Below are 27,244 nucleotides of genomic sequence, written 5' to 3'. Positions count from 1 at the left end.
GGGAGAGAGAGAACGCTAGAGAGATAAAATGAGACTTAAATTTTTAAATAGATACTTGATTAAAAGTTTAGCTTTATATACGGAGTATTAGTTTAGCTTTATATACGGAGTATTAGTTATATGATTATATGATATGTTATATTAGATAAAAAAAAGACGCAAGTAAAAGTTGAGATTATTTAATGTAAATCGAACAAAGTTGAGATTATTACAGTATTTTCTTTTTTTTCCATATACGAAGTATTATTTTTCAAAAAACGTATTTTCTTTTTCCAAAAAATGAAGTTGTATTTCCCTTTAATATTTTGAAAAAAATAATATTAATAATAATAATAAAAAAGAAGCTATGTTTGACCCGATCGGCCTGACTAGACCTGAGCCAGGTTCAAAGGGCCAAAGCTTGTATTCGAGTCTTCAAGACGTGATAGCCAACTACTCCGTATTTTTTGGTCCGAAAGTGAGTCTTTAGTCTGAATTTTAAACATAGTTCAGTAGTTGTGGGCTAAGAGGGAGTAAGGGCTGTCCAAAGGCAAAATTTATATAAAAATAATAATCAGCCCAAAAGTTTCTGCCCAAGCCTGGAATTTCCAGAATCGCAGGTTAGGCTATTCTTCATTTCTTGTTCATTTCCCTTCTCTTTCCAACCAACCCTCAGGTAAAGCTTATCATGATGATATGACCACATCAACAGCGAAATCAAACACAACCCAATATACTCTATAGTAAGGGAATTGCCATCGACGTCACTAATTCGAGGGCCAACCAGGCTAGCCACTTGATTGTTTCCCCAGAAAATTAAAACAACATAAAGATTATGTATTGCCTAGCACAAGTAAAAACACCAGAGTTCATCGAGGCTGGAAATGTGCCAAACATTTGAAATAGAAGCCTGAAGTAGATAATAGTATACTCTCAAAAAAACATGTCGCAAATTTCCACAGGATACCTCCAACTAGTCATATAGCACTACGGAGTACATAAAGTTCTAAAGCAAGAGACCAATCTACTGAATCTATGATCAGATAGTAGCAGCAGAATTCTAATACCAAGATACCTCCAAATAGTCATATAACATTACATAAAGTTCTAAACCAAGATGGCCAATCTACTGAATCTATTATCAGATTGTAGCACCGAAATTCACATTCTTGTTCTGGTTGAATTCTTGAGCACAATAGCGACAAGCTATATCCTTTTTTTTCAATGGAACTCTTTCACCCATGAAAACAGGTCTACCTAAACAAGCAAAACACAATAGAATAACAAATTATGCTAGTGAAGAAATACGATACAATTTAGCAACAAAGTATGGAGATAATGAATCACCAGTACGCATAGATTGTGCATCTATAGGGCTCAAAATACGACAATCAAGAACCTTGGGTGGATCACCGGTAGCCAGATGAACGGAAAAAAGTTTTCCATCAGAATTATCACCTCGTAGATGGGCAACAAAGATCATATGAATCCCAAAGCATTGTGAGAATGCCGCAGATGTTTTAACACATCTCACATACTCATAATCACCAAGCTTCCAATAATAAAAGTAATAGAAATAATCAGTAAAATGTATGAAAATAATCACTAGGATACAGGACAGACATAAAAAACAATAACCTGCATATTTTTGAAATATGACAAAGCAAGCGAAGCAATTTCACACTGAACATGCTCTGGCAAATCTCTATAAGCTAAATCTATCTGACCCAAGGCACGCCCTTTGACCAAATAATCAAACTCTTTTTTAGATGGATCAGCGATGACTCTGCAGTCACAAGAACAATAATGCACCACAAATAAAACAAGTATAAATTAAAGTGTTTAATAACATTCAAGCTCTGCTAGGAAGCAGTTATATAGTTACCGAACAGATCAAAATGATAATGAAATTGCACCTATGACGCCTACGAGCATCATATAGCTCCTTTGGAAGGGGTTTATCCTGATCAATGGGAAACGAAATTTCCGAGCTGCAAAATTCGAAAGACCCCAAACCAATATAATTAAACGATATCAAAGTGATGAAAAGAAAAAAAAAAAAAAAAAAAAATTACCCTTCCAGGAAAACACGTATCTCCGGTGTACTGAGTCCGCCACATTCAACGGTATGATAAACCTTCTTGCTACAAAATGAAATACGACAATTAAATACAATACGGAGTAATACTCAAATTAAAAAATAAAATAACGGTGCATCACTACATCATGAATTATAATCATAAAGCTCACATAAGATATGCATTCTCAAAATTTGAAGGCCATACTTTCTATATCAAGTCGATACGCATCAAGAAATCTTGTCACAGTTCTTGTTGCTAATTCTACTGCAATTGCCACTACTATCACCCTAATTTGATGGTAATTGTATACAACAAATAAATTTTGCAAACAATGATACTACAATATATACTTATTATTATACTGTACTATTATCTGTACAATAATTTCCAAAACTAGTCCAGTAGTCCTAATCAAATCCCTTAAAATTCAATAATCATAAAATTGAAATTATTTATAAAAATGATAAGAAAACAAACGCACCCTTGTAATATAATTTCTGGGTCAAACTTTAAATCTTCTTCATCTATCACAATATCTCCCCTGCAAATAATTCAGGTGCCAAATAAGATTCGAAATTGAAGGGGTTGTAAATATAAAATTGAAAAAGTAATTTGCAAATAAACATACAAACACGAGGCGGTATCATCAAGATCATCATCATCATGAGCATTGCTAGAATGATAAGAATAAGAATCCTCGCCATAGTATATATCATTGTCCTCTTCACTGATCAGCCAGTTAAATTAAATTGAAATTATTAGGGTTTAAAACAAAATATTAAAAAAATCAAAATGTAATTGCAGAATTAATAAATAAACCCTAAAAAAAATTAACCTTTGTATGTTCATCTTCTGAGAATCAGCCTCAGTCTTGAGCTTCTTCTCCATTCGATCAGACCCCTCTTTCACGAAAGCATTTTTCATCTTCTTCTCCATCCGCTCTGTTTCCATCTTCCTGGTTTTCCGACACCAAATTATAAAATTATGAAAGAACAAAAAGGGTAGATATTTTTTTTTATATCCGTAAAAAATACTACTAAGGTGAAGGTAAAGTAATATCCTAATGTCAGTTTTGAGGGGGTGAGCAAACCGAATACTCGATCTAAATTTTATGAATCCGACCCGTAATTAGTAGACATTGGTCTAAAATTAGGAATTGGTATTGGATTTGGTTCAATTGAGTCCTAAAATTTAGGTCTTCGAATTGGAACCACCGAGTATTGGGTATTGGTTCTGATTCCAAATAACCATTTATATACGTAATTGTTAAATACGGAGTATAATTATAAACAAATTATTATACTTTTTTTTTTTTTTTTTTTGAGGGGAATTATAATACTTATTTTGGTTATTTTCATTGTGTTACGTTTAATACTTATGTTTATATATGCATTAATCTATTTATATTTATGTCTATTAAAAAAAAAATCTATTTATATTTATGTTAAGTATTAATAATACATTTTTATTTTACTAAAAAGATATGAGTACATTCAATATATTTTTATTTAGTTTAGCATTATTGGTAATTATCTAAGTACCCAACTAGTTTCGTTTCCAAAAATTTTAGAATTGGAATTTAAAACGATTATAAACGGAACCTTAATTTATCACCCAAAATTGAAACCACCGGGTCTAATTCCAGTTTCGGACCCGTCAAGTCCTACTGGTTCCGATTCTAATTTCGAGTACACGAAATTTTAGCTCACCCCTAATTTTTTTATTTTGTGGCTTTATATATGTAGGGTAGAATTTAGTATTGGGCTAGGCATTTGGATAAGGGCCATAATTCGGTTTGATTTTCGGTTTTTGGTATTTCAAATCTTAAAATAAAAAAACCGAAACCAAATCATATTAATTTGGTTTTGGGATTTCTCAAACTGCACCAAACCATATTCGAAAAAAAACTGCATGACATTTCTAACAAAAATATCTTGAAAGTATTAGGAGCTAGACTTTTGTACGGAGTAATTTTTAGGATATTGTTTCCTCATATTTTTCAATTCTATCATTAAATTATCATATTAAAGAGTACTCCCTTCATCCTTAGATTACATTCCTATTTCTTGCATTCATTCCTCACATAATAGAGAGAGGTAGGAATGTAATTTAGGGACGGAGGGAGTATCATTATTAAATTTTTCAACTCTTTCTATTCTCTCATTTGAGTCATTCCTAATACTTTTGATAAATGCACCTACACGTACTAGTATTTACTAATAATTTTAGTATATCAGTGTCACAGTTATAAAAAAAAATATATGGAGGATTATTTGCTACAATATTTATTTGATCTACTTTGATCAAAATAGTAATTTGTATGGAGTGCCTAAAAAAAAATACACTCCGTACTTGGTAGTATTGTGAATGTACATACGTACAAGGTACACTTGAGGCATTAATACCCCTTTTATTGAAAAACTAATCTTGTGATTCTTTTTAAATTGCGTATAAATATATGTCTGCCATAGTGCCATAACTGCCATTGCCCCTTTCATCTCTCTAGTCTCTACCGTACCTATGTTTGAACTTTGAATGCTTATTGAAACGTACGGAGTATTAGTGTAGCTGTGATTTTTACATCCTGATTTTATGGGATTAGGTATCAGACTTGTACCCCTATTCATCAAATGAGGGCAGAATAGTCCTGTATTTCAAAAATAAAAAATGCATCTCTCTCTCTCACTACATTACTTGGTTACACACTTACACTTACACACTCACACCTCACACCTCACACCTCACACTATGTACACATTGCTCTTTGCTTCTCACGGTACATGTAACATGACCCCACAAAAAATAGGGTATTATGACCCCACAAATTAGGGTATTAGCCATTAGCCATTAGAGAAGGGAGAAAAGAGGAAGTGGGTTTTATTTGTGCGAAAACACTAATGGCGGAAATTCCATTCTCCAAGCCCGAGAATTTTCCAGTTGATTGTGAAATTGTCAATGGAAGTTACATGTCTTGGTTGAGCCATGATTATAATGGAGTTTATATCAAACCCAAAATACAGCCTCAGATTGGAAACAAATGTGCATATTACTCCTTCTGTCCTTCCGTCGAAACCAGATCCAAAGCATTGTGGAAGGACCATGATTGTTTCGACGAACGTCAGAATTTTTCAGTCGACGTTCAGTGGTTGATCTCTAATGCTCCAGAGGATGCGGAGACCAAAGCCAAAAACCCTGATTTAATCGTCGAGAGGCTCAAGACTAATTCTCGTTCCCGTGTCAAATGTGCAGAAGACAAACAAGTTTATGTATGTTACTACTCACATTTAAATATTCTGTACTAATTGTAATTTTTATTATTAATTTGGGTATCACATTATTAATTCATGCAGCCTTTTTTGGTGCCGAGCTGTGAGATTATCCCAATGTCTCTACCTCAACAACGATTGAAAGATAAGGCTATTGAAAGAGTCAATGCTGCTATTGAGGATTTCGGACCAGTAATAGGGGTTTTTGCGGTTATCCAAGATTATAAAGATGTGAAGAAAGAAAACCGTATTTACACTGGGGATGGTCCGAAAATCATGAAAGAAGATGGCAAAGAACTTATGCACGCTGTGTGCTTGGTTGGGGAGTTGGACGTGAAGCTCAAGCTTAAGGGGGTTTGTGCCGCGTATGAGTACTTGGATAGTGGCGGAATGCCGTTGCAGGGTAATACTCACCGCAACCGAGTTCTTCTTGCGTCTGCTCTCAAGGGGGTTTATGTTCCTCACGTTCGTTTCGTTCCCGATAACCAGCTCCGAATTAAGGTTATATTTATATCTTTATATTTAAACTTAATTGTGTTGTAATCATATAATAATAATAATAATCAAATAATTTAGCAGGTTGATGGTGAGTGTGACGACCAAGTTGAAGAAAAGATGACTTTTTGAGTTGCTCAGGTAAAACTTCTATTTTTCTTTTCTACTCCGTATAATTTGGTTCTGTTAATATGTATTTGTTTTGACAGCTATTTGTAATTATTAACAAGGATTAAATTGAACAAGTAACCAATTAACGTTTGCAAATATACAAGTTATGAAATAATTGGAGTACTGTGTTGTTGGACGGAAATGAATCAATTGGACTATGGTATTGTTGACATAAAACGAGCCAAGCCTATAAGGATATGTAATATGTACTCCAGTATTTAACAGATGCCTAACATGCCATCGTAATATAAGCTTGTTTAGAGCACGATGTCTATCATCATATCATAATAAATTTGTTTCCATTTATGTTTATATCTAATGGATAATTTAGATATTAAACTCGTATACGAATACATCATAAATCTCTAAAAATCTATTCAGTAACTTTGGTAATTTATAATACTCCGTATCATAAATTTATTTGCAATCTAATTAATGGTTTAATTAATTAATACACCACCACGTTCAGCAATAAATAACTTGACAACATGTGCTTTTTGAATTTGTTAGAATTAACCTGATGTACAATAATTCATTCAAATTCGCAAGTGCTTGTTATTTGTAATATTGTTAATAGTTGATGTTATTGCATGTAGGGATACAAGCTCATTCCAAGATGACCCATACATGATCTTTCTGACATGATCTTTCAAGCTTGAGTATATTTGTGCCTCCCTTAAAATTCAACATACATTTGGTTTTGACATACTGGAGATTTCTTTTGGGTATATTGATATTTGAATATACATAACAACACTAATGTAGGAAGAAGTAATTTCCCTTTAATTGTAGTATTTGCGGTCTTACTTTTGACAATTTTAATTTTAGTAGGCTCGGTGAAAAGGAAAATTAGTAGAGACAAATGTAACTCATAATTAAAAATTGTGGTTACAAAATACTAAAAAAAAATAAAAAAAATAATAAAAAAAAGGGCCAAACTTATAGAATGAGGAGTAAACAAACTCACGACATAACTTCTTTATTAGGCTGAGCCAAGTACGGTGCACAGATCGAGCCACAGACACCTTAATTGAGATCATGTTTCTAGACACAAGTAATTTTGTAGCCATCACAAACAATACTCATATTCAGTAGTAAACAACTTGAGTTTTTACTTATAAAGTTATTATCACTGCTATAAATTGATATAATTGGCCATCGATATAGAGTAAATTATTAATTAAAATTGTTGAATGTGATACTCCTTTTGTCTCGTTTTAAAGTTTTACGAGTATTATAAACGCTTTAATTGTATGAAATAGATCTTTGATTAAAATTGTTCAAAGAACTCTTGATGAATTTGTGAATTTCATTTTTGAAAAGATAAAAAGTAATGAATATTCGCAATAATATAGTAATAGTTAAATACTACGTATGTTGAATTCAAGTATTCAACAAACATGGAATGTGAAAGTGATATTTGTGCATGAATACATGAATTTTTGAACTAATTTAGACTAGTTAAAACTACTTGTAAGGTGTTTGGCAATTGGCATGTTATATGGCACACTGCACACTTTATATATATGATATTATGATGTAATAATTAAGAGCACGTACAAAGTTTTAATTAATGTAGACTTTAAAAACTATTCATTACACTTGATTGTCATCTTTTTACCCCATGGTTTTATCATTAAGATTATGAAATTACAAGCTAATAAGTTGATGTATTATGTGGTTGATAAATACTCTATGTAAGAATATAGATAATATTTACACTTGTTCTAGTTGATAAATAATTGATTCAAATTTTCATCATAAAGATTATGAAATTACAAGCTAAGTTGATGTATTATATGGTTGATAAATGCTCTATGTAAGAATAATATAGATAATATATACACTTGTTCTAGTTGATAAATAATTGATTCAATTTTTTATCATTAAGATTATGAAATTACAAGCTAAGTTGATGTATTACGTGGTTGATAAATACTTTATGTAATAAAGATAGACAATATTTACACTTGTTCTAGTTGATAAATAATTGATTCAAATGGAATAGGGGCTGGGGATGAACAATCAACATCAAAAGTATATTATTCAAAAAAATAAAAAAAATCAAAAGTATATACTTGGTTAATGCTTATCCGGAAGTAATTTGAATGAGAAACTTTTGCGTGAGACGGGACTCATCATGAGTCCAATATACCTAATCAAAATATTCTGACAATAATATTCTAATGTATGACATTAATAATTGTATCTGACATTAATAATCTAATGTCAGATATTATATTAGTATCATCAAATACTACTATTAGATTAATAAATGTCAGATATTAGAATATTAATATCATGTATTAAAATATAATTGACAGATTTTAGATTATTATTGTCTGATTTATGGATTCACCGTGAGTTCGTCTCACCCAATTTTTACGAATTTGAATAGTCCTTTTTGTAACTACCAAAAAACATTAAACAGAAGGTTTGAGTTGATTATTCCAATTATAACAATATTATTCTTCAAAATGACTAGATTTATTACTAGACAACAAATAAGTAGAAGTAATAGATCGATCTTAACATTCAAATGTTATCATGTCTTTAGACCATTCAAAATGGAACTTGTTTAACTTGTGTGTAAATCCATATCTTTGAAAATCGTTAAATGATGATGTGGATGTTACTCGAGTATAATTATCCTTTTAAAAAAAGTTATATTTACATCATATTATGTATGGGACATTTATAATCAAAACCACTAAATAAGTTCACACTTGAACATAAAAAAAAAGCCTCAACTTCGTTCTTGTTACTAGTAACACTTGATAGCTTAACATAATTCATCAAAGTAGAGAATGTGACTTTTACAATATAATCTATGTTAGTCTTTTTGTATAAAAAAAAAAGCACCAATATTGATCTTAATTTTCAAATCCAACTTGAATTCAATTTCATATATAATAAAATTGAATGAACCATATAATTAAATCACTATGATCCACTTTACTCTCATCTGCTTACCAATGATCCACTTTTACTTATGCTACGTCTCATTTTAGCCAACTCGTCTTAATATACAATAACACTAAAGCTCAAGGCCGATAAGTTGATTTTGATTTGGCACACCTCTTTGTAAATCGTGCTCTCGCAATGAACATGCCAAATTTTTTGTTATTTGGTTTGTTATTATTATTTTAGGAAAGTTAAGAGTCCAAAATTCAATATAAGGGCAAATCCGTCATTCCACACAGGGGCAAACCGTCAAACATAGTTTGTTAAAAGGGATGTACAAAAGTTTGTTGTGCTTTATTTCAGCACTAGTATACATTCCCTTCACAGTATATAAATCAATACATTAAGGGCTTGTTTGACATTATTTTTGGTTTTTAGTTTCTAGTTTTTCTTTTAAAACTAAAAACCAAAAACAGGAAACAAGAAAAAGGTGTTTTCACTTTTTTGTTGTCAGATTTCAAAATTATTATGATTTTAATAAGTTGAATTAATTTTTTATTCATTATGTGACATATATCATGTACTTTTATACAATAAAAAACCAAAAAACAGAAAACCACATCAATGTCAAACGAATCCTTAAAAGATAATTTAATTTAAATTAATTATTAATAATGAACTCTTTTATATCAACAATTGAATCATTGAAGATTTGTAGATAACTCGATTTTTTAACTTATCGATAACTGAAATACATATGAGTATTGAAATTTGTAGAGAAATACTCCGTATAGCACAATAGTCAATTATAATACTCATTAAATAAATAAAAATAAATTTTTTTTTTTAAAAAAAAAAAAAAAATCGTCCAAAGCAAACTCTAATTCCCACCCCAAATTTGCACATTCCAAACACCCTCTAAGGGTATTTAATTCCCTTGTGTTTTCTCCTTTTTAAGTCAATATAAATAGTCATTCATCACCGAAAGAATCCACACCAAGGACTCTTGTCTCCGAACTCTCAAATCCTCTCTCTTTTCTCTGCAATCACTCTAACAATGGCGGCGAAATTGAAGCTAGCAGGAACATGGTCAGGTATTTTAGAGGTTGAATTAGAGAATTGGACTGTACCCATGTTGCGTCAAGAGGTTGCTAACCGATCAAATTGTACCCCTTCTTCAATCAATCTTATTTTTGGCGGTCGATTACTTAAAGACCAAACTGATGATCAAAACAACCTTAAATTAAGTGATTTGGGTCTCAAAAACAATGCCAAGATTTTGGTTACTCGAGTTAATGTTGATGAGGGCAAGTCTTTTCAGCAAGAATTGGTGGCTGAAGAACAGCGCTCTTCTAGACTCACTCGTCTTAAGTAAATTCTTAATCTTATTTTTTTTTTTTTTTGTTTTTGCTATTAATTTGTCGTATGTTTTAATTGTTTTGGTTGGATTTGATTGTGAAAGTTTTGATTTTTTTGGGGTTTGGGATAAGGGTTTTGGGTTGTTGATCATGTAAGTAAGTTGGGGAAATTATGTTGATTTGTGTTTTGGTAGCATGAATTGTTGTAAAGGGTTTTTGTTTTGATGAATTAGGGGATTGAATTTCATGTTTTCACTATAAGTAGTATTTTCTTCTTCACCAAGTAAAAGTGACATAAAAGGAATTGGGTAAATATGCTGATTTTATATCTTTATGCAAGTTTTCACATCTTTGATCATCGAGTTATATACATTATAATATCCATTTATGTAATATTGGAACTAGGGAAGCTGGGAAGAAGTGCCTTCTGTAGTAGTGTTAGTGAGAATTGAAAGCTTTGGGCCTAATAATTTTATGTTGTTCATAAGATTATAAGGGAGTTTCGTATTCTGCACTGAATTGCTTTAGAAAGGTCTGCTGTCAGTGGATCATATTGTTGTGCACCTGTGGTATCTTCGACTTATTCTTGAATAATTTGAACTTTTATATTGTCACTTGGGACTCTGGGCTTTTGAATTATTGCTTACAATCGTTTGTTTGAACGGACATTAATTTGATTGATTTAAATTTAAAAGAGAACGAGGTTGGTTATTGCTTGGTTTAATAGAAATCTTAGCATGATTGCTGGCCCCTAATGCTTAATGCCTGAAAGTTATCTTTCTTTAAATTTACCAGGGCGGCTGTTGCTATGCTTGCTAAGAGACATGCTGATGGATCGCTACCTATTGATGACTACAACATTGAGCTTGAGGATCAAAGAGGGCAGAAGGTTAATATGGGCTCTGAGACTGATCAAAGGTATGTGTTTGCTTATTGCAAGCTACTGTATGCACCATTTGGAATCTTTGAATCTCTCTTTAGTTTCAGATGTTGAGAATATGAGAAGCAACCACATGTGCGGATTTGCCTTATATTTTGTATATGACAGGGCAATAATGATGGGTCTTATGCTGCATACAAAAGGAAAGCAGCTAATGAGAACACAGCAATACAAAGACGCATTAGAGGTGCTTGAAATGGGAGAGGTTAGTGGCAGCACGTCTATGCGGAGAGTTTATTGTGAATAAGAAATTATTGTCAGACATATTTGATCTTTTTGTGTAACTCTTCTCTGAATTTGAAGTTCTTATCATGATTTTCATTATGTTTTTCAGGAAGCGTTTTCTCTATGTGACTCAAAACTCATAGAGGTATTACTGTATTAGTCATTTGTTTTCACCCCGAGTTTTTTAAGGAGTTGCAAGTTACTGTATTTATTCTGCATATCTGAGTGTATCTGGTTATTAGCTTTCTTCATGTTTTCTCTTGCATAAAAATGTGTGTGCTTATTCAATGGTTCATGTTTGCAGTGTATTGACAATGTTCCAATCCTTCAAATTGACATGGTGTGGTGCTATTTTATGCTTCGTGACATCAACTTGCTCGCGTTGGCTGGTGAGCGTCTTGCAAAAGCTAGAGTAGGTATTGAACGCTCCCATGGAAAGAATGCCTCTCGTGCAAGAGAGCTTCAGAGTAGTCGTAGCCCAGAGATTGCATTGTAGGTTACCTCCTTCTTTCCTATTCTGTAGTTTTTTTTTAGAAGGAAGACTGCTGCATAATTCTATTTTTGATTTGTTCCTCCTAGATATTTGAGGTTAGAGCTCTTGGAAGGTGTTGCAGCTTTTCACTGTGGCAAATTGGATAAATCTAGAGAAGCTTTGACATCTGCCAAAGCAAGATACTCTAAGGTATGCAACAGTTAAATCTATGTTGTGTTCTTTAAGATTATTATCAGTGGCTTACCTCTTTTGATCACCTCCCTAACTGATTGTCTTTAAACTGTTTGTTATTCAAGAAGTAGATGTTACTTTTAGATGAAAAAATGAAAAAATCTGTTAAAACTTTTTTCCACCCTGCTCTTAAAATCAGGGGCATCCTTTCTATGTAGATTCTTTTCTGCTTTTCCTCTGTGCCATTATGTTGCTGTTTTGGAAATTTCCACATTGATTTTGCACAGTATAAGTTTGTCTTATAGTGTTTCTAGGTGCTGTAGCGTGTATCTGGCTATTTGCCTTTGTGATAGAATCATTTTGGCCAAGAGATTATGAGATCGGGGACTGTTTCACGCGTAAACAATTTGAGGATTCAGGCTAAGAATAATGAGCTGTTCTCTATTAAAACTAGATGCAGTCTAAGTAGTACTTGATTTTGAAGTGGATGGGGTGTTTGCTGGTTTTGAGACTATTAAATTTTTCATGATCCTTGTTTTGCTGTATCTCTATTTACTATTCATATTCATCCTATCCCTTTTGCCAATTATCAGACAAGCTTCACATTACTGCTGTAAATGATGATGTATATATATATTTTTATTCAGCTTCAAGTATCAGATGAAGCCTTATCGCTGCTAATGAGCATGGGCTATCATGAATATGAAGCCAAGAGAGCTCTGAAGATGAATGAGCAGGATGCTGAAAGTGCTATCAATTTTCTCGAGGAGGAGAAAGAAAAGAAGGCAAAGAAGCGGGAAGATGATATCAAGCGTCAACAAGAAATTAGGTATTTGTTCATTAATTCTAGTTGTTCCATTTAGTTGCTTCTATATTCTTATCATGTTTAGCTTCTTGCAGGGAGCAGAAGAAGTTTGGAAAGACTCCGCTTGGCAAAGCTGTTGATCTTCAAATGGTGCAAGTGTTAGAGTCCATTGGGTAAGCTCACTTGTTCTTCAGTCAAAAAAAAAAAAAAAAAAAAAAAAAAAAATAATAATAATAATAAAAAAATCTCACTTAGTTCCCAACGCTATTTCCTACATACAATTGTTATGGCCAAAGGTGATTATTTGTAGGAACTAGGAAGTTTTCTACTTAAATTGATCTTTTGTGTTCGTCATTCATACATCCTTATGAAACTAACATTATACGAAAGGTGTAGAAATGCAAGAGGGATGCAATCTATTTCAAGCAAATTTGTCACTTCAGTGAATTTGTTGACCTGTAAATGACTGCATCTAAAAATATTCTGTAAAGCTATAAGTTGCTCTTTTTTCAGGTTTGAGAGGGAGCTTGCCGCAGAAGTCCTCCGAAGGCATGAGAATGACACACAAAACGCTTTGGATGATCTGACTAATCCAGAGCTTAACTCTAAGATACAGGTAACTGTTATGCCCTTCGCACAATACAACCCTTTTAATCCTTTTATTGATATTCTGAATTTCTGAGTAGCTACGACCTTTATTTATTTTTTTCCAAATTCTTCATTTGCCTTCATTTCATTTGCAGCTTGATATTGAATCTAAAAAGAGGAAAAGACAACAGAAACATGTGGATTCAATAAGTGACGAACTTGTATCCATGGGTTTTGAAAGATCACAAGGTAGGTTTACCTGGTATTAATTGCATTTTTTTTTTAATTTTCAATTCTTCTCATATTTTGATGACCTCTGGTTTGAATTATTTTGTTCCTGGAAGTATTTAGTAAGTCCTAACCACTTTGAATTTCCTTTTATTTATTTCGAAGGGATACTTAAATACCTTAATAGGCTTAATTCACCAATGCACCACTGACAAAGGAAATTTGTTTATGTTTTTTTCATGTCTTTAGCCCTAGGATTCACCATATAAATGATTCCTGGTTCTTAACCACTAAACTGCAAGCTTTATGTCCTTTGGACCCTGGGTTCTGGGAAATTAAAAGTATTGGGGATCTTAAACTGGCCATTTATTTATTGAGTGTTTGAAATATCCTTTTAAGGTTGTGCAACCTTTTGCAGTCTTTCTCTGGTATATCAAGTATATGAATTATATGATAATCTCGTATCCTATAGGCTGACATGAATACTTATGTCTGTCTTATATATTTATATGTTTGCCCTCTTTGCTCCTACTAGAAAAAAATTGACATAGGATGTAAGTTGTATGCCTCTTCTGCCATGTCCTTCCGGCTTCCGCAAACGACTTATCTGATTGAATTTTGGTGTGCAGTGATTGCTGCGATTAATTCCCAGGGAACAAAAACCGCGGCATTAAATGAGCTGCTTGCACAGGGTCAGATGTCCTCTGCTTCTGTTGATGGCTCTGTACCAAATTTCGATCCTGCTACCAGTTCAACTGCCGGAGAAAGAGAAAACTTGCCAAGTTCCAGTGGTGAAGAGAGAGAGAGTCCATCAAGTTCTCGTGAAGGGGAAGAACGGGACCTTGAGATGGAAGATGAACTCGTAGAGGAATTACATAGAGGTGACGCATTTTCAGATTATGACATTGATGTGACCAAAGAAGCCGAAGCTCTTAATGAATATCTGGCCTTGCTGGATTCTTCCATGGCTAAGTAACTGAGAGGAGAGGTCTGACCTGTTGATGCTGTAAATACTGCATAGAGTGAGCTCTTATCATGGCGATGCTGATGCATCTAACAAAAACCAGCAGGTCAACTATTTATTGGCTTCTTGATAGTCATAGTTAGAATCAATAAGTTATTGCATAGACAGGAAGAAATCAAGAGGTACTTTAGAATATGCTGATGGTGTACAGAAATTGTAGGGATTGCATTGCTCAGTGGTCAGGTTCATTGGTTTTGATCGGATTTCGGTTTTGTAAAGTTATTTTATTCTTAAAGTTTCTTTGGGAAGGCAGTTTTTTATTTTTAGTTTGAAGTGGCTAGCATTAGTAGATCAAATACCAATGATAAAATTATATAGAATTTCAGCATTTAAATCATTTACAAAGGGTGTTTTTGAGGTTCTCTTCTTGACTTGCAGTCGAGGGCTGGGCTGGGCTTTATTTACGACTATAACAGAAGTCTATTTACCTCATCTGCTTGTTTTTGGAGCAGATATTCGAACAAGCCCGAATTATATTTGTTAACTTTGGAACATTCAACTTTGATAGGCTAAATTCTCAAGCATGTTGACAAACCTCGTTCTTTTTCAATAAGTCTTAGTTAAGGGTCTAAATTGCACAACAGTGCGACACCTTGGTCTAGTTTGCCGTGATCCGTCACTGGTTTGACCCAAAAATAAACTAAATTTGGTTTCCCTATCGGTTCCAAGAGATCACACACTGCTTATATGTATGATCAAGTCTCAGTCTCCCACAAAATTATATAACATCCCGTAACAAGATTTTTAAATCATCGACATATCTTACCTTCATTATTCAAATATTGACTTTGGACTATTTTTTTAACTATCTCATAAAAAAACTTCAAAAAAAAAATGTTTTCATGTAAACTTTTATTAAATATATTAATATAATTTTCATGATATAAATTTTTAATAATTCTTATTACGATATGTAATTTAAGGTCAAAATGTTTGTATTGACAAATTTTTCGTTAATGTTATATACGAAGTACTACGTATGTTGAATTGAAGGTGTTTTTTGATCGAAAATTATAACCAAATCATGAAATCAAATTTTATTAATATAAGGGAAGATTATAATTAATCATACAATAGTAGACAAGTAGTAGCTTGATTTAATACTCTTTAATCTTTAATTAAAAAGAAAAAAGAAAAATCATTTTCAACAGGCCACCTTGGAATCGCCATCTCCATACATACTCCCTGTCCTCTCTCTCTTCATTTACCGTTTCCCCAGTCAACACGGACAACTCCTCGAAAAACCCTAGAAACCTCCTCAATCTGCAATTATACATTCCTTCAATTCAATTTCTTCTCATTTCAATTCAATTCAATTCAAATTTATTGTTCCAGATTCATTTGTTTTTCAGCTGAATTTGTAACAAGATTAATCAGCTCAAATGTCGTCGGAAATCGAAATAGTTGAAGAAGAAGTCGTGCAATCGAGAGATCGATCAATGGCGGCGGAAGCTTCGTCGTCGACTTCAATGGCGGAGGAGAGAGAAAATGAGGAGAGTTTGAAAGACGATGTTTATACTGCTGCGGCGTATGGTGATATGGAGAAGCTTCAGAGATTAGTGGAGAGAGAAAATTGCTCTGTTTGTGAACCTGATGCTCTTGGTTACTTTGCGTTGCAGTGGGCTGCTCTTAACAATCGTACTGCTGCTGCTCGCTACATTCTTGAGGTTCTTCAATTCAAAATTTTCTGCCATTTTTTCAGTTTTTTTTGTTGATTTTGTACTTGTATGTTGATTTTTTCTTTTATGTATTGATTTGAATTAGTTTTGTGATTGTGATAATGTTGGAAGCAATGTGGTTGAAGGTTGTTTGTGTTTAGAAATGTTGATTTGAAGATACTGTTAGCTTGAGCTTGGTTTCGAATGTTTGTTAAGTTTGAGTTTTTGTGCAAGATTAGTTGCTGCATTTTTGTGAATCAGTTAAACTTCAAGACTGTTTCTTTTTTTGGATGAGTGGGAAAATATTAAGGAATTTTTGAATTGGTCCTTTGTTCGTTTATTTCGAGTTGTATGTGGTATTATGGTGAAGCTTTTATAGTATGTTTTTGCATTGAATAGCACACTCCATATGATGCTAGGCATGATGAACCCACCTCTGAGATTAGGTCCAATTTCGGGTGCTATGGCATTTAGGGGCTTGCTTACCAAATAGGGGTTCATCTTTGGGAGACGAATGCAGGATAATGCTTCGATTGCTCAATTTCCTGGAAGGGTCTAGTGGTCAATGCGATTGAACTTTGATTGTTTGGAAGGGCTATGAAATGAGCTAGTTTAAGTGATTGGCTGATTGCACCTGTTGGATAAAGACACCCTCTGTCTGTCCCGAAATAATAGGTAGTCCTAGGAACCTTTGATATTGGGGTAAAATTCAAGGGATTTAGCTGAAATATTACAACTATCTTCTACTTTTATCATGTTTGTAAATCTCTATCTTACAATGTTGCCTCTTTTCTAGATCCTTGCAAGAATATCATGGGCTACTACTGAAAATATTATACTAGTATTACTCTATTTGGAATTTAGCTAACAAACTACTCCTTCCATTTCATTTGGTTTGCTCATGTTTCATTGTGTTACTATTCGAACACTTCATTTGACTGTCTTCTATGATTTATGCACAAAGAAAAATATAGTTTGTGAAATCTAGTCAAATTCGTCTATAAATGTACTCTCAAATCATCAACTTTTTATAATGTTCACTTATACTTCGTATATATTTAAAGATACTACTAAATAGAATTTTGGCTTGTTAATTGGGGACAAAGTTAGCACAACTGTATCTGAATAATATAATTTATATTTGCATAATAATATTCTGCAATTTTTGTTTGGATACTACAAGGAATCAATATTAAGAAGAGGGCATGTTAGTCAAAGTCTATTAGTAGTAATTTGGGGAATAAGCTAGAGGTTTGTTAGGAGAGTTTTTCTATAAATTGGCATCATTAGGAGGAATAAGGATATGTTGAATATTGTGAGGTTAGTTATTGGGAGAGAGTGAGCTTCTGGAAAAGCTCATACTTGGGAGATAATCCACCTCTCGAAAGTGGAATTATCATCCAAATTAATGTAATTCTCATCTAATCAATATAATCACCCTTTTTCTTCTGTTTTTCTGCCATTATTAATGCTGGAAACCATGCTAATTTCTAGCAAATGTTATCAGAGCCAGGTTGGGCGGCGGGTAATGCAAGGAATCAATATTAAGAAGAGGGCATGTTAGTCATAGTCTATTAGTAGTAACTTGGGGAATAAGCTAGAGATTTGTTGAGAGAGTTTTTCTATAAATAGGCATCATTAGGAGGAATAAGGATATGTTGAATATTGTGAGGTTAGTGATAGGGAGAGAGTGAGCTTCTCGAAAGCTCATACTTGGGAGAGAATCCGGTCAATCCAACACTTGAAAGTGGGATTATCATCCAAATTAGTGTAATTCTCATCTAATCACCCTTTTTCTTCTGTTTCTCTGCCATTATTAGTGCTGGAAACCATGCTAATTCCTAGCAGATACTTTTATTTATGAAATAGTGATTGGATATTTTATTTATGAAATAGTGATTGGATATTTGGATGTATGTGTTTGTGGGTGGGATAATCATAGGTTCATTGAAACCCTTGTGGGTATTCTGTGAGTACTCTGACTATAAGGTTGTTTGAGAATATTTTTGGCTAATAGTGGGGCATTTCTGGCATTAAATGTCTTCCGGGAGGGAGGAAAAATCTACCTGCCTGTTGCAAGTTTTGCTTGTGATACGTGACCATACAGTTGACTGACAAGGGGCTTCTTCTTGCTGTTTTTGGACTTTACATTGGGTTTGTGCTAGTGAGATATCCTATGTCATCTCAAGGGGAAATGCTATAGAATCAATATATAGGATGGGATCTTCACGGTGTTGGTTGAGCTGAGTATCTATTTGTTAAATTATCACATATAATTGGGGACTTAGGGCCTTGATGGAGTGTTACCTGATTGTTAAAATTCATGCTGCTGTTAGTGACACTATCAAGGTCTGTGTTATTTATAATAACTTTGCATGTTTTTGGTCCAAAATGAAGTAAACAAGCTCCCATACACATATTCAAGTGTATAAGTACTTGTGATGCAATAAAGGGTTTGGGTATCAAGGATAACATCTTTTTTCCCTTTTTTGTTCTTGCTCATTTTCACCTTCTCATATTATAACTAAGGTGCTTCAAGGTTGAGTGGTGTTTGGTGGTATCTTGAATTTTGGCTGTTATTAAGATAAGGGATTGTTCCCCATTGTTGGAAGATAACATAAAAGTTCTTTTTAGGATATAATTTTCAATTGTCAATTACATTGGGGAGTAGGAGATATATTCATCATGGGCCATTTTGGGTAATTAAGTAAAAAGAGATTAGTACTGTATCATTCAAAAGTCATGATATCTCAGTGAGCATCCTTATTTTTTACTATGATTTTTTGAATTGGTGTTCGTTTAGGAATTTGGGCATGTTTTAGATATTATCAGCTTATGTAGCTTAGGAGGCTCGATTGCATTGCGTTTTCTGGATTTAATTTATACGCTCAATTGTTCAAGCTGGTAAGCGGTTGGGTATCCTATGTGAAACATCAGGGAGTTGTTTCTGTTTGGTGAGATGACTTTTGTGATTTTATTGTGTTCTTCTCATTCGTGAGAGCCTTTGTGGAGCTGTGTCGACTAGCTGATGTATTACTTATAAGATAAGGCCATTGGAAACACTGTTAATCTGCTTTTAGGCATGGTGTAAACATTTGTTTGTTTGCTGAGATGAGTTTTATAGCTGTTGTATATGTGTATAAGAAGTTTTCTTTTTGAACTTTAGTTAGAATTAAACTCTTAACTAATTGCATGGTTTTTGTTGTTTCATTTTTCATCTATAGCATGGTGGAGATGTAAATGCAGCTGATCACACTGGGCAGACAGCATTGCATTGGAGTGCTGTACGAGGAGCAGTCCAGGTTGCTGAGCTTCTCTTGCAAGAGGGTGCTCGAGTCAATGCTGCTGATATGTACGGTTATCAGGTTGCCCCCTTTATCTGTATATTTATAGAATTATGGGAGGTCATTTATTAATTTGCTAGTGAAGCTGTCGAGCAATTGGTGTAGTTATCCAAATCATATTTCTTTCATATGGAGGGTCTTCGTCATTTGTTCCATATTCTTAGTTTAATGTTCTTTATTTTCCTTTCAAAGTATGACACACATTCTGCACTTTATGCTTACGTGAGATTACTTTGACCTGTAAATGTACTTTTGTAGCTAATGTATCTGGAAGACAGGCAACTTTATATCTAAACATTATCTAAACATTATCATCATTGTATTGCTGGATAAGTTGATAGTTTCTGTTTGATTAGATGTTAGGAGTGCCAAAATATGCTTGGTTGAATACAAGAAATTGTTTTGCCCATGAGAAGTTTTGCTTTTTTGGGGGGATTTGGCAAGTAACTTCCTCCATGAATTTTCTAGGAAAAAGCCGTGTAATTGTCGACCAAACACATGGATATATATCTACTTCCCTGGAAATAGATCTGTAAGTATACCAAACAAGTAAAATTTCTCATGTTCAGGTTGAGTAGCATTACATTGATAACCATCCTAGTTTATCTGATTTATTAATAGAAAGCTTTTGTAGCATTTTTGTTAAAACAATGAAGCACAAGGTACATGCTGGGAATTTTTGAATGATTTTTGGACAGAACTTATATGTGTGAAGAGACTGATATGTTATGTTTAGTGCAAAGGTATTTGTTTGGGAATTTTTTGAATGATTTTTGCACCAAACTTTTGTGGGTTTCTGACATATGATGTGTTTAGTGCAAAGGTTATTTAACTTAGTGCATGATTATTTTTTTCATGTACATTAAAGGACTAAGCTGAATACATTGACGTAGTATAGCTAGGATGTTCACTGGTCTGTAATTGGGTTGGAGACTTTAAACTTAAATTTGTGTACTGGAGATTAAATTGGAATCCTTTGTGTACCCTGGTGTTCAAATTCTTTTATTCAAATTCAATGGTGATTCATCCTGTGATGTCATTACCCTCCTAGTATACCTGATCTGTTTCACGTGAGTAGTTTTTACTTTATTGTTCTACTATGAGTCTGACTGCACCATGTAGGTTATTGTGTAGCTACAGGGGCACGTTTGTTTCTCTTGCTGTTTTCTTTAATTTTGTAGCAATAATTTTATGGTTTTGGCTAGATAATTGATAACTCAGTTCTCTGGTGATTAGCTATGGAAAGCTGGTGGTATTACAAGTTTGTATTTTTTGTTCTAGCTGGTTATAATATTGTATTATGATTTTTATTTTTAATTAAGTTTATTCAAGTAATGTGTTTCACAGTAAGTAAATAGGATAGAGTTTTTCTGCTTCATGCTTCAATGTTGCAACAGTAATAACTGTTGAGCTATTTGCAGACAACTCATGTTGCAGCCCAGTATGGCCAGACAGCCTTCCTTTATCATATTGTTATGAAATGGAATGCTGATCCAGATGTTCCAGATAATGATGGAAGAAGTCCGTTGCACTGGTATGAACAGAAACTTGTGCTTGAATTAGAACTGCTACTTGTCCAAGACTTGGTTGCATTAATTCTTATGTTGTCAATTTTTCATTGCTTATTACGTCTACTTGAAAGGCCAGCAAACTTCATTTTCTCAAGGACCTTTAGAGTTTAGAGTGACAAATTGACCCTTTCTTTTTGAAATCACTGAGAATAGAGTAAATAAAACCAACTAACTTTGGCGCTCTCTAATTAACTTTTTTGTTAACAATAAGCAAAGCTACACTAGATTTCGAAGGAAGATTATTGAATTATACTCTAGTTATTGCATTTCCACATTTTCTGTTTCTGTTTCCTTTTCCCTTTCAACATAGTGGATAAATTTAAGTTATTGCTCTTAATATTTCATGCATGGTTCTAGACCACTTCTGGTACCCCTTCTTCCCTGATTTAACATTTGTTTAATCTTTCTCTAAGAAACTAAGCTATAAAAAATGATAAATGTATTCAGTTTAAGGGGGGAAAATTACTCACATGATAGCGCACAATACATGATGTCTACATTTAAATTTTGTGAATGTTGCTGTTTTTTTCATTAACAATAAATGAGTGAAACAAGTAAGCTTTTGTAGTTGCATATTTGTATTGAATAGAAGGAGATTCTATGGTGTAAGATTTGAATGTATATGTGTGTTGTTCATGTGGCTGACTTGGTATCTTAGCAGCGTAGTTGTTCTTTTCTCTTCTGCAAATGTACAATAATATTTTTGGTGTTTGTTTACTTGAAATGTGACAACCATAGGGCAGCATACAAAGGATTTGCTGATTCTATACGTCTTCTTCTCTTTTTAGATGCTTATCGAGGACGGCAAGATAAGGAAGGTATAATGCTAATTTCTGATTATTTTTGTGCAGTCTGATATGAGTCCATTATGGAAGCTGAATCTATGTTTAACATTTTAGTTTACATGTTATTTTTGTTCTCTCTTTCTTGCATTTAGGTTGTACCCCTCTCCATTGGGCTGCCATTCGAGGAAACTTGGAGGCCTGCACGGTTTTGGTACAAGCTGGAAAGAAAGAAGACCTGATTGTGGCCGATAACACTGGACTCACTCCGGCACAATTGGCTGCTGAAAAGAATCACAGACAAGTTGCCTTTTTCCTTGTAGGTCTTGCATTCTAAACTGGTTTGCTTATTTATAAAGTGTGTTTATGTATGGGTGCGGATCTTCTTTGTACATTTGATATTATGTTTATAGACTTATAGTAGATGTTGATTGCAGACGAGCTTTCTTTATCTTTCTTGTCTGAATTAAGTACCTATAGATCATTGACACTTTTTTAATGAATCATATTATCTTCTGTACATCATCTTTAGCTCAGGCTACTCAACGATGTGTCAATTTGGTGAACTCAACTCAGTTCTCTGTTTGTTTCTTGCACTATAAAAGAATCCTGAGTCTGCTTAAATTAAGTTTAATGTAGCTCTTAGATATTGTAACCTTGGCAATTGAAGCTTGAACATAGTTAAGGTGTTTATGATATCTTTCAACTCACTCGAAACACTTCCAGTAGGATACTGTAACTTTTGCAATCTGTTTGTGTCACCTTTTGTACTGTAACTCTTTCAAAAGAATTTTATCTGGCATGTTTTGCTTCTGAATATATTAATTTTGTGCAGGAATGAAATGTTAGAATGTGAATTCTTAGGTAATATTTTTGACATCATCCACTACCTGATTTTGTTAGAAGTGGCTGACAATCTAGGTATAAAATGATATAGTTGTAAGAAATTGCACTAGGAGAACTTAAGGTCATTTAAATCTTAAGATCCTGCCCCTTTCATATCTCTCCATGGTTTACTGACCCTCAATTCATGTGCACTGAAGTATATATAGGATAAAAAAGGGCAATGCTTGTACTTAAGATACTTTTATTGCCTCTCTTACTGTGTGCAATAATTTTGCCCCGGTTTCATTGCTGTACTTATTGCTGTATGCCTATCATCGATTTTATGTTGCTTGATACATTTGGTCCTGCAGGGAAATGCTCGAAGGTTACTCGACAAACGTTGGGATCCAAACAGCCGGCTTGGCAAACTCTCAAAATTAGGACTTGCTCCCATGTTGTGGTTTATTATTTTGCTGCTACTTGTATTGTATGCACATTCAGTGATCTTGGGTAACTACTTCTGATCATTCAACTAAAATGTAACTTTGTGGTTGATTATATGAATTTGACAAATTTTTAATGAAACCTATAGATGCGAAGCTTCCAAGGTTAACAATGGGCTTTGGCCTTCTTGCATGGCTAGGTTTTTTCCTAGCTACCGCTGGATTAGTCATGTTCTATAGATGTAGCAGGTAAGCTTAGTTATCTCCATGGCTCCATATTACTTGAGTGCTTCATGAAGTTGATCCCGTCACTTGTATACCAAGGTTTACAATTTATGGCTGAGGTGTTTTTCCCCTGAGATTTGTTTTGTCGATAAATCAATTTCTCACTTAGCTCATCTTGTGCTTGTTTCAGAAAGGATCCAGGTTATATCAGAATGAATGTGCATGATGCTCAAAATATGAAGGATGATGTAAGCTGAAATTTCGTACTGGAGTTTCTGCTGATGTTATTTAAAAAAATTTAGTGTTCGTTTTTATGTGTTACTTGTGTTGTATCTTGATAGTGCTTTTCTTCTCACCTCTGCAGGAACCCTTGTTGAAAATTGAGATAGACAATCCTGCCCTGGTGGCTGGAAACTGGTCCCAACTGTGCACAACATGCAAGGTATGGGTGAAATTTTGTATTTTGGTTGCTGCTGGTACATGTAATTACTGTGTGTAGTAATTTCTAATATTGTCTCTTTGTTGTGATGATAGATAGTCAGACCTCTTCGTGCAAAACACTGTTCAACATGTGATCGTTGTGTTGAACAATTTGATCACCACTGCCCTTGGGTGTCAAATTGTATTGGCAAGGTACATGAGCTCCGTATCTGTTTCTTCTATCATAATATACTTCTTGTGTTCTGTTGTGGATTTTTGTGAAGCTAATTATGAATCTGTGTTTAACTTTAATGTGTAAAACTGTGTAAGAATGATAGCTGTCTGAGGAAGTTATTAGCATCACTTGCTATTATGTTAATGCTGACCATTCAGGATGGATTATTGATTTAGATGGTTGTGGTTCATTTGCTCTGTCAATTTGGCTTAGTAACACGGATATTGGGCTTACTTGTGTTTAAATAAATCTGCTTTGTTTTATGCATTTCTTGACAAATTTATCTGGTGCTGCATGTCTTAAATCAGCTGATATATATGTGAGAACTCAACCTCTGTTTTGTTGATGCAGAAAAACAAATGGGAGTTCTTTATGTTTCTTGCACTGGAAGTTTCTGCTATGATAGTTACTGGCCTAGTCGCTCTTATAAGTATGTGACTTGCTTTGTTCTGTTACTTTTACCAAGTTGTATTGACACTTGTCTTTGTTGGCTTATAATCTTATTTGGTAATTCACAATACAGGGGTTGTTAGCGACCCATTGGCTCCGTCTTCTTTTGGAGCATGGCTAAATCATGCTGGTACTCATCATATTGGTGCCATATCATTTCTACTTGCTGATTTTTTCCTCTTTTTTGGGGTGGCAGTCTTAACTGTTGTCCAAGCTTCTCAGGTGTGTTTTCGAATTCTGTTCATGATGAATATCTATTGGTCTGTATATATTGATTTTGCCAAATGTTCTTTCAATTTTAATTTTTGCTGCTTGTGTTCTGCAAGTACATGTCTAATAAGTGGATGTTATTTATATCTTGTGTTGGGGGTGTTCGAACAAAAAGACTGCGCGGGGGGGGGGGGGGGGGGGGGGTGCATAATAACTAATTAACTGTTTCGTAGGGTTATTTAACAAAATTGCTGCTGGCTGTGAGGTTGATTACTCATTTTTATATGGTGATCTTTGAATGCATATTGTAAGTTCGATTTTGCTTCACGACATTTGATTCCAAATAGACATAGTTACCTGGTGTGGCACATTAATGCTTTTGAGTGGTTGTGGAGATTCATATTCATAACATAATTCTATTATATTTTTACCATCCCTCATCATGGATAACATTCATCTTGTGGAGAGACTTTTTATTGTTAGGTCAGCAAAATCGTTGGTTGAGAATTCTTCATAGAAAGATATTGAAGATTTTAAGGATCATGTAGTGGATTTTTTCTCCAGGATTGTTGCATGACATCCCTAGAAAGGCTATAACAGGGTGGAATCTTTATAGCTTGTGTTCATAATATTCTCAAGCAAACTAGTACAAGATATTGAGCACTAAATAAACAGAAACACACTAGTGCACATCAGACAACAATTCAGTTGTCGCTCGTTTCTTAGTTCTTAGAATATGGTACTTGCCTGTGTGGTTTTCACTTTTCGTGTTTCTTAGTTCTTATATGAGATTTTTCAGATTATCGAATTTTTAAAGTCAAATGACTATAAAGCCATTATATGTGGCTGTGTTCTTTTGTTTCTTGGTTCTCCTTTCATCCTTAATTTAATCCATCATCGCCATAGTTGGATCTCTTCAGCATCTGCAGCTAAATTCATTCCATTTCATATGGCTTATTTGGCAATTGTGCTACTCCACGCCTTCGCTGTGTTGAGCTTCTAGAATACTAACTATATCCACAAGTGTCTACATTTAGTTGGCCTCAAGATGGTATTATCCTCCATTCTATGCATGACTACCTCTTCTTTTCTCCTGCAGATATCTCGTAATATAACAACAAATGAAATGGCAAATGTAATGCGTTACAGCTATCTGAAAGGTCCGGGTGGTCGATTTAGAAATCCCTTTGATCATGGGGCTAGGAAAAATTGTTCAGATTTTTTGATTAATGGTTACAATGAAGATGTGGAGCGTGTTGAAGAATCAGGTCATGAAGAAGAAATAGGGATGGTGCAAATGGGATGCAACCCAAACATGCCAAATGGGGTAGTGCATCCTCACCAAACCAATGGCAATGGCCATATTGCTATTAATGTCGATCCAAAGAATTCAGATACTGGGCATGGTCATTCTCATTCTCAATGTAATCATCATCATAGTCATGGAAGAACAAATGGTGCTCCCCTAGGCTTGGGTTTGGGTCTCGGTAAAAGCAGTTCTCGATCCGTAACTGCATTGTAACACTTGGCTAGTTCAAAGCCTATTGTTTACTTGTGTGTATATGTCTGTAAACATTACAGCGAGATTTATTATTCACAATTGAGTATTATCACATCCTCATTTATCCTTTTGATTCAGGCGCTGGTAGTTCTCATTCTCAATTTTCCATATTAAACCCTATAAGAATATATAAAATTGTTGCGGCCATTTAACGCCGTGTGGTTGCTGAGGGGATTTTCGCAGACCAGGATATTATTTTCTATAGAGACTATTGCTTCGTCGCTGAAAGATCAATCAGGGAAAGCATGACATTTTTCGGTGTGAACTTCATGGACATGGAAAAGAGAGGTTTGTTGAAGAAAAGTGAGACTTTGGCTTGTAAAATCCTCCAAGGATCAATTATATTTCCACGGAATAAACGATGAATTTTCACACATTTCACACCAGGAACAATTTTGCACTCAAGTGCAATTGCGTTAGTTGGTTTGGTGGTTAATACTTTTTCTAATGTTAGTGCTTTCGTATAGTGAATAACTGACATGAAAGTCATTGGTGTATCTTGTAAGTTGTAAACTCTGGTTGTAGTCATTGTCCTTCTCAACCCACAGAAAGAGACTTGTCACATTCAACTTTGCAAGTTGTTTAATACGGAAGTATTCCTTATCTGGATGTCAACTAACTTAATTGATAAACAATATAATCAAACACGGTCTTTGTACAAACGGGAATAAATATTAGTCAGTCATCATCAATGAGAATGAGATGAAGTCTTAATCCCCATGTTGGTAATTATAGTCTTAGATTGGACAAAATAAGTTGTGGTATAGTAAAAAAGATTTCACAAGTTCTGCT

At 34.0% G+C, this 27,244-nt stretch overlaps 3 protein-coding genes across 3 annotated transcripts; 2 read left to right on the top strand and 1 right to left on the bottom strand.

Moving 5' to 3' along the window:
* Positions 1–943: 943 nt before the first annotated feature.
* LOC145610438 (uncharacterized) lies at positions 944–3,011 on the bottom strand. Its single transcript, XM_081665780.1, has 8 exons — positions 2,896–3,011; positions 2,689–2,787; positions 2,542–2,601; positions 2,055–2,123; positions 1,896–1,970; positions 1,618–1,765; positions 1,327–1,531; positions 944–1,236 (listed from the first exon to the last, which is right to left on the bottom strand). Exons 1-8 carry the CDS (start codon positions 3,009–3,011, stop codon positions 1,121–1,123), a joined length of 888 nt encoding a protein of 295 aa, XP_081521906.1. The 3' UTR covers positions 944–1,120.
* A 6,915-nt stretch (positions 3,012–9,926) lies between these two features.
* Positions 9,927–15,099, top strand: LOC145611511 (uncharacterized). The gene is made up of 11 exons (XM_081666847.1): positions 9,927–10,267; positions 11,050–11,172; positions 11,303–11,399; positions 11,529–11,564; positions 11,724–11,911; positions 11,999–12,101; positions 12,731–12,912; positions 12,984–13,061; positions 13,402–13,504; positions 13,632–13,725; positions 14,334–15,099. The coding sequence occupies exons 1-11, from the start codon at positions 9,954–9,956 to the stop codon at positions 14,678–14,680; spliced, it is 1,665 nt and encodes a 554-aa protein (XP_081522973.1). The 5' UTR covers positions 9,927–9,953; the 3' UTR covers positions 14,681–15,099.
* Positions 15,100–15,888: 789 nt separating this feature from the next.
* On the top strand, positions 15,889–26,529 carry LOC145611781 (protein S-acyltransferase 24-like). Its single transcript, XM_081667151.1, has 13 exons — positions 15,889–16,395; positions 19,611–19,751; positions 21,152–21,264; positions 22,040–22,119; positions 22,239–22,402; positions 23,280–23,418; positions 23,501–23,600; positions 23,767–23,824; positions 23,941–24,018; positions 24,111–24,209; positions 24,583–24,661; positions 24,755–24,903; positions 25,991–26,529. Exons 1-13 carry the CDS (start codon positions 16,111–16,113, stop codon positions 26,411–26,413), a joined length of 1,908 nt encoding a protein of 635 aa, XP_081523277.1. The 5' UTR covers positions 15,889–16,110; the 3' UTR covers positions 26,414–26,529.
* Positions 26,530–27,244: the final 715 nt, after the last annotated feature.

This window comes from Chenopodium album, chromosome 24 (assembly GCF_948465745.1).
Source record: "Chenopodium album chromosome 24, dcCheAlbu1.1, whole genome shotgun sequence".
In the NCBI taxonomy this organism is placed as follows: Eukaryota; Viridiplantae; Streptophyta; class Magnoliopsida; order Caryophyllales; family Amaranthaceae; genus Chenopodium; species Chenopodium album.
This window is presented reverse-complemented; position numbering and strand designations above follow the sequence as displayed.

Bases quoted from the DNA above. Each gene is read 5' to 3' on its own strand.
- LOC145610438 (XM_081665780.1), bottom strand. From the start codon at position 3,011: ATGGAAACAGAGCGGATGGAGAAGAAGATGAAAAATGCTTTCGTGAAA. The intron at 2,124-2,541 runs GTGCGTTTGTTT...TTCATTTTGTAG, and splicing joins CCAGAAATTATATTACAAGG to CAAGAAGGTTTATCATACCG. The intron at 1,766-1,895 runs GTGCAATTTCAT...TTGTGACTGCAG, and splicing joins GATGCTCGTAGGCGTCATAG to AGTCATCGCTGATCCATCTA.
- LOC145611781 (XM_081667151.1), top strand. From the start codon at position 16,111: ATGTCGTCGGAAATCGAAATAGTTGAAGAAGAAGTCGTGCAATCGAGA. The intron at 21,265-22,039 runs GTATGAACAGAA...TGACAACCATAG, and splicing joins GGAAGAAGTCCGTTGCACTG to GGCAGCATACAAAGGATTTG. The intron at 22,403-23,279 runs GTAGGTCTTGCA...TTGGTCCTGCAG, and splicing joins GACAAGTTGCCTTTTTCCTT to GGAAATGCTCGAAGGTTACT.
- LOC145611511 (XM_081666847.1), top strand. From the start codon at position 9,954: ATGGCGGCGAAATTGAAGCTAGCAGGAACATGGTCAGGTATTTTAGAG. The intron at 11,565-11,723 runs GTATTACTGTAT...TCATGTTTGCAG, and splicing joins GTGACTCAAAACTCATAGAG to TGTATTGACAATGTTCCAAT. The intron at 12,102-12,730 runs GTATGCAACAGT...ATTTTTATTCAG, and splicing joins CCAAAGCAAGATACTCTAAG to CTTCAAGTATCAGATGAAGC.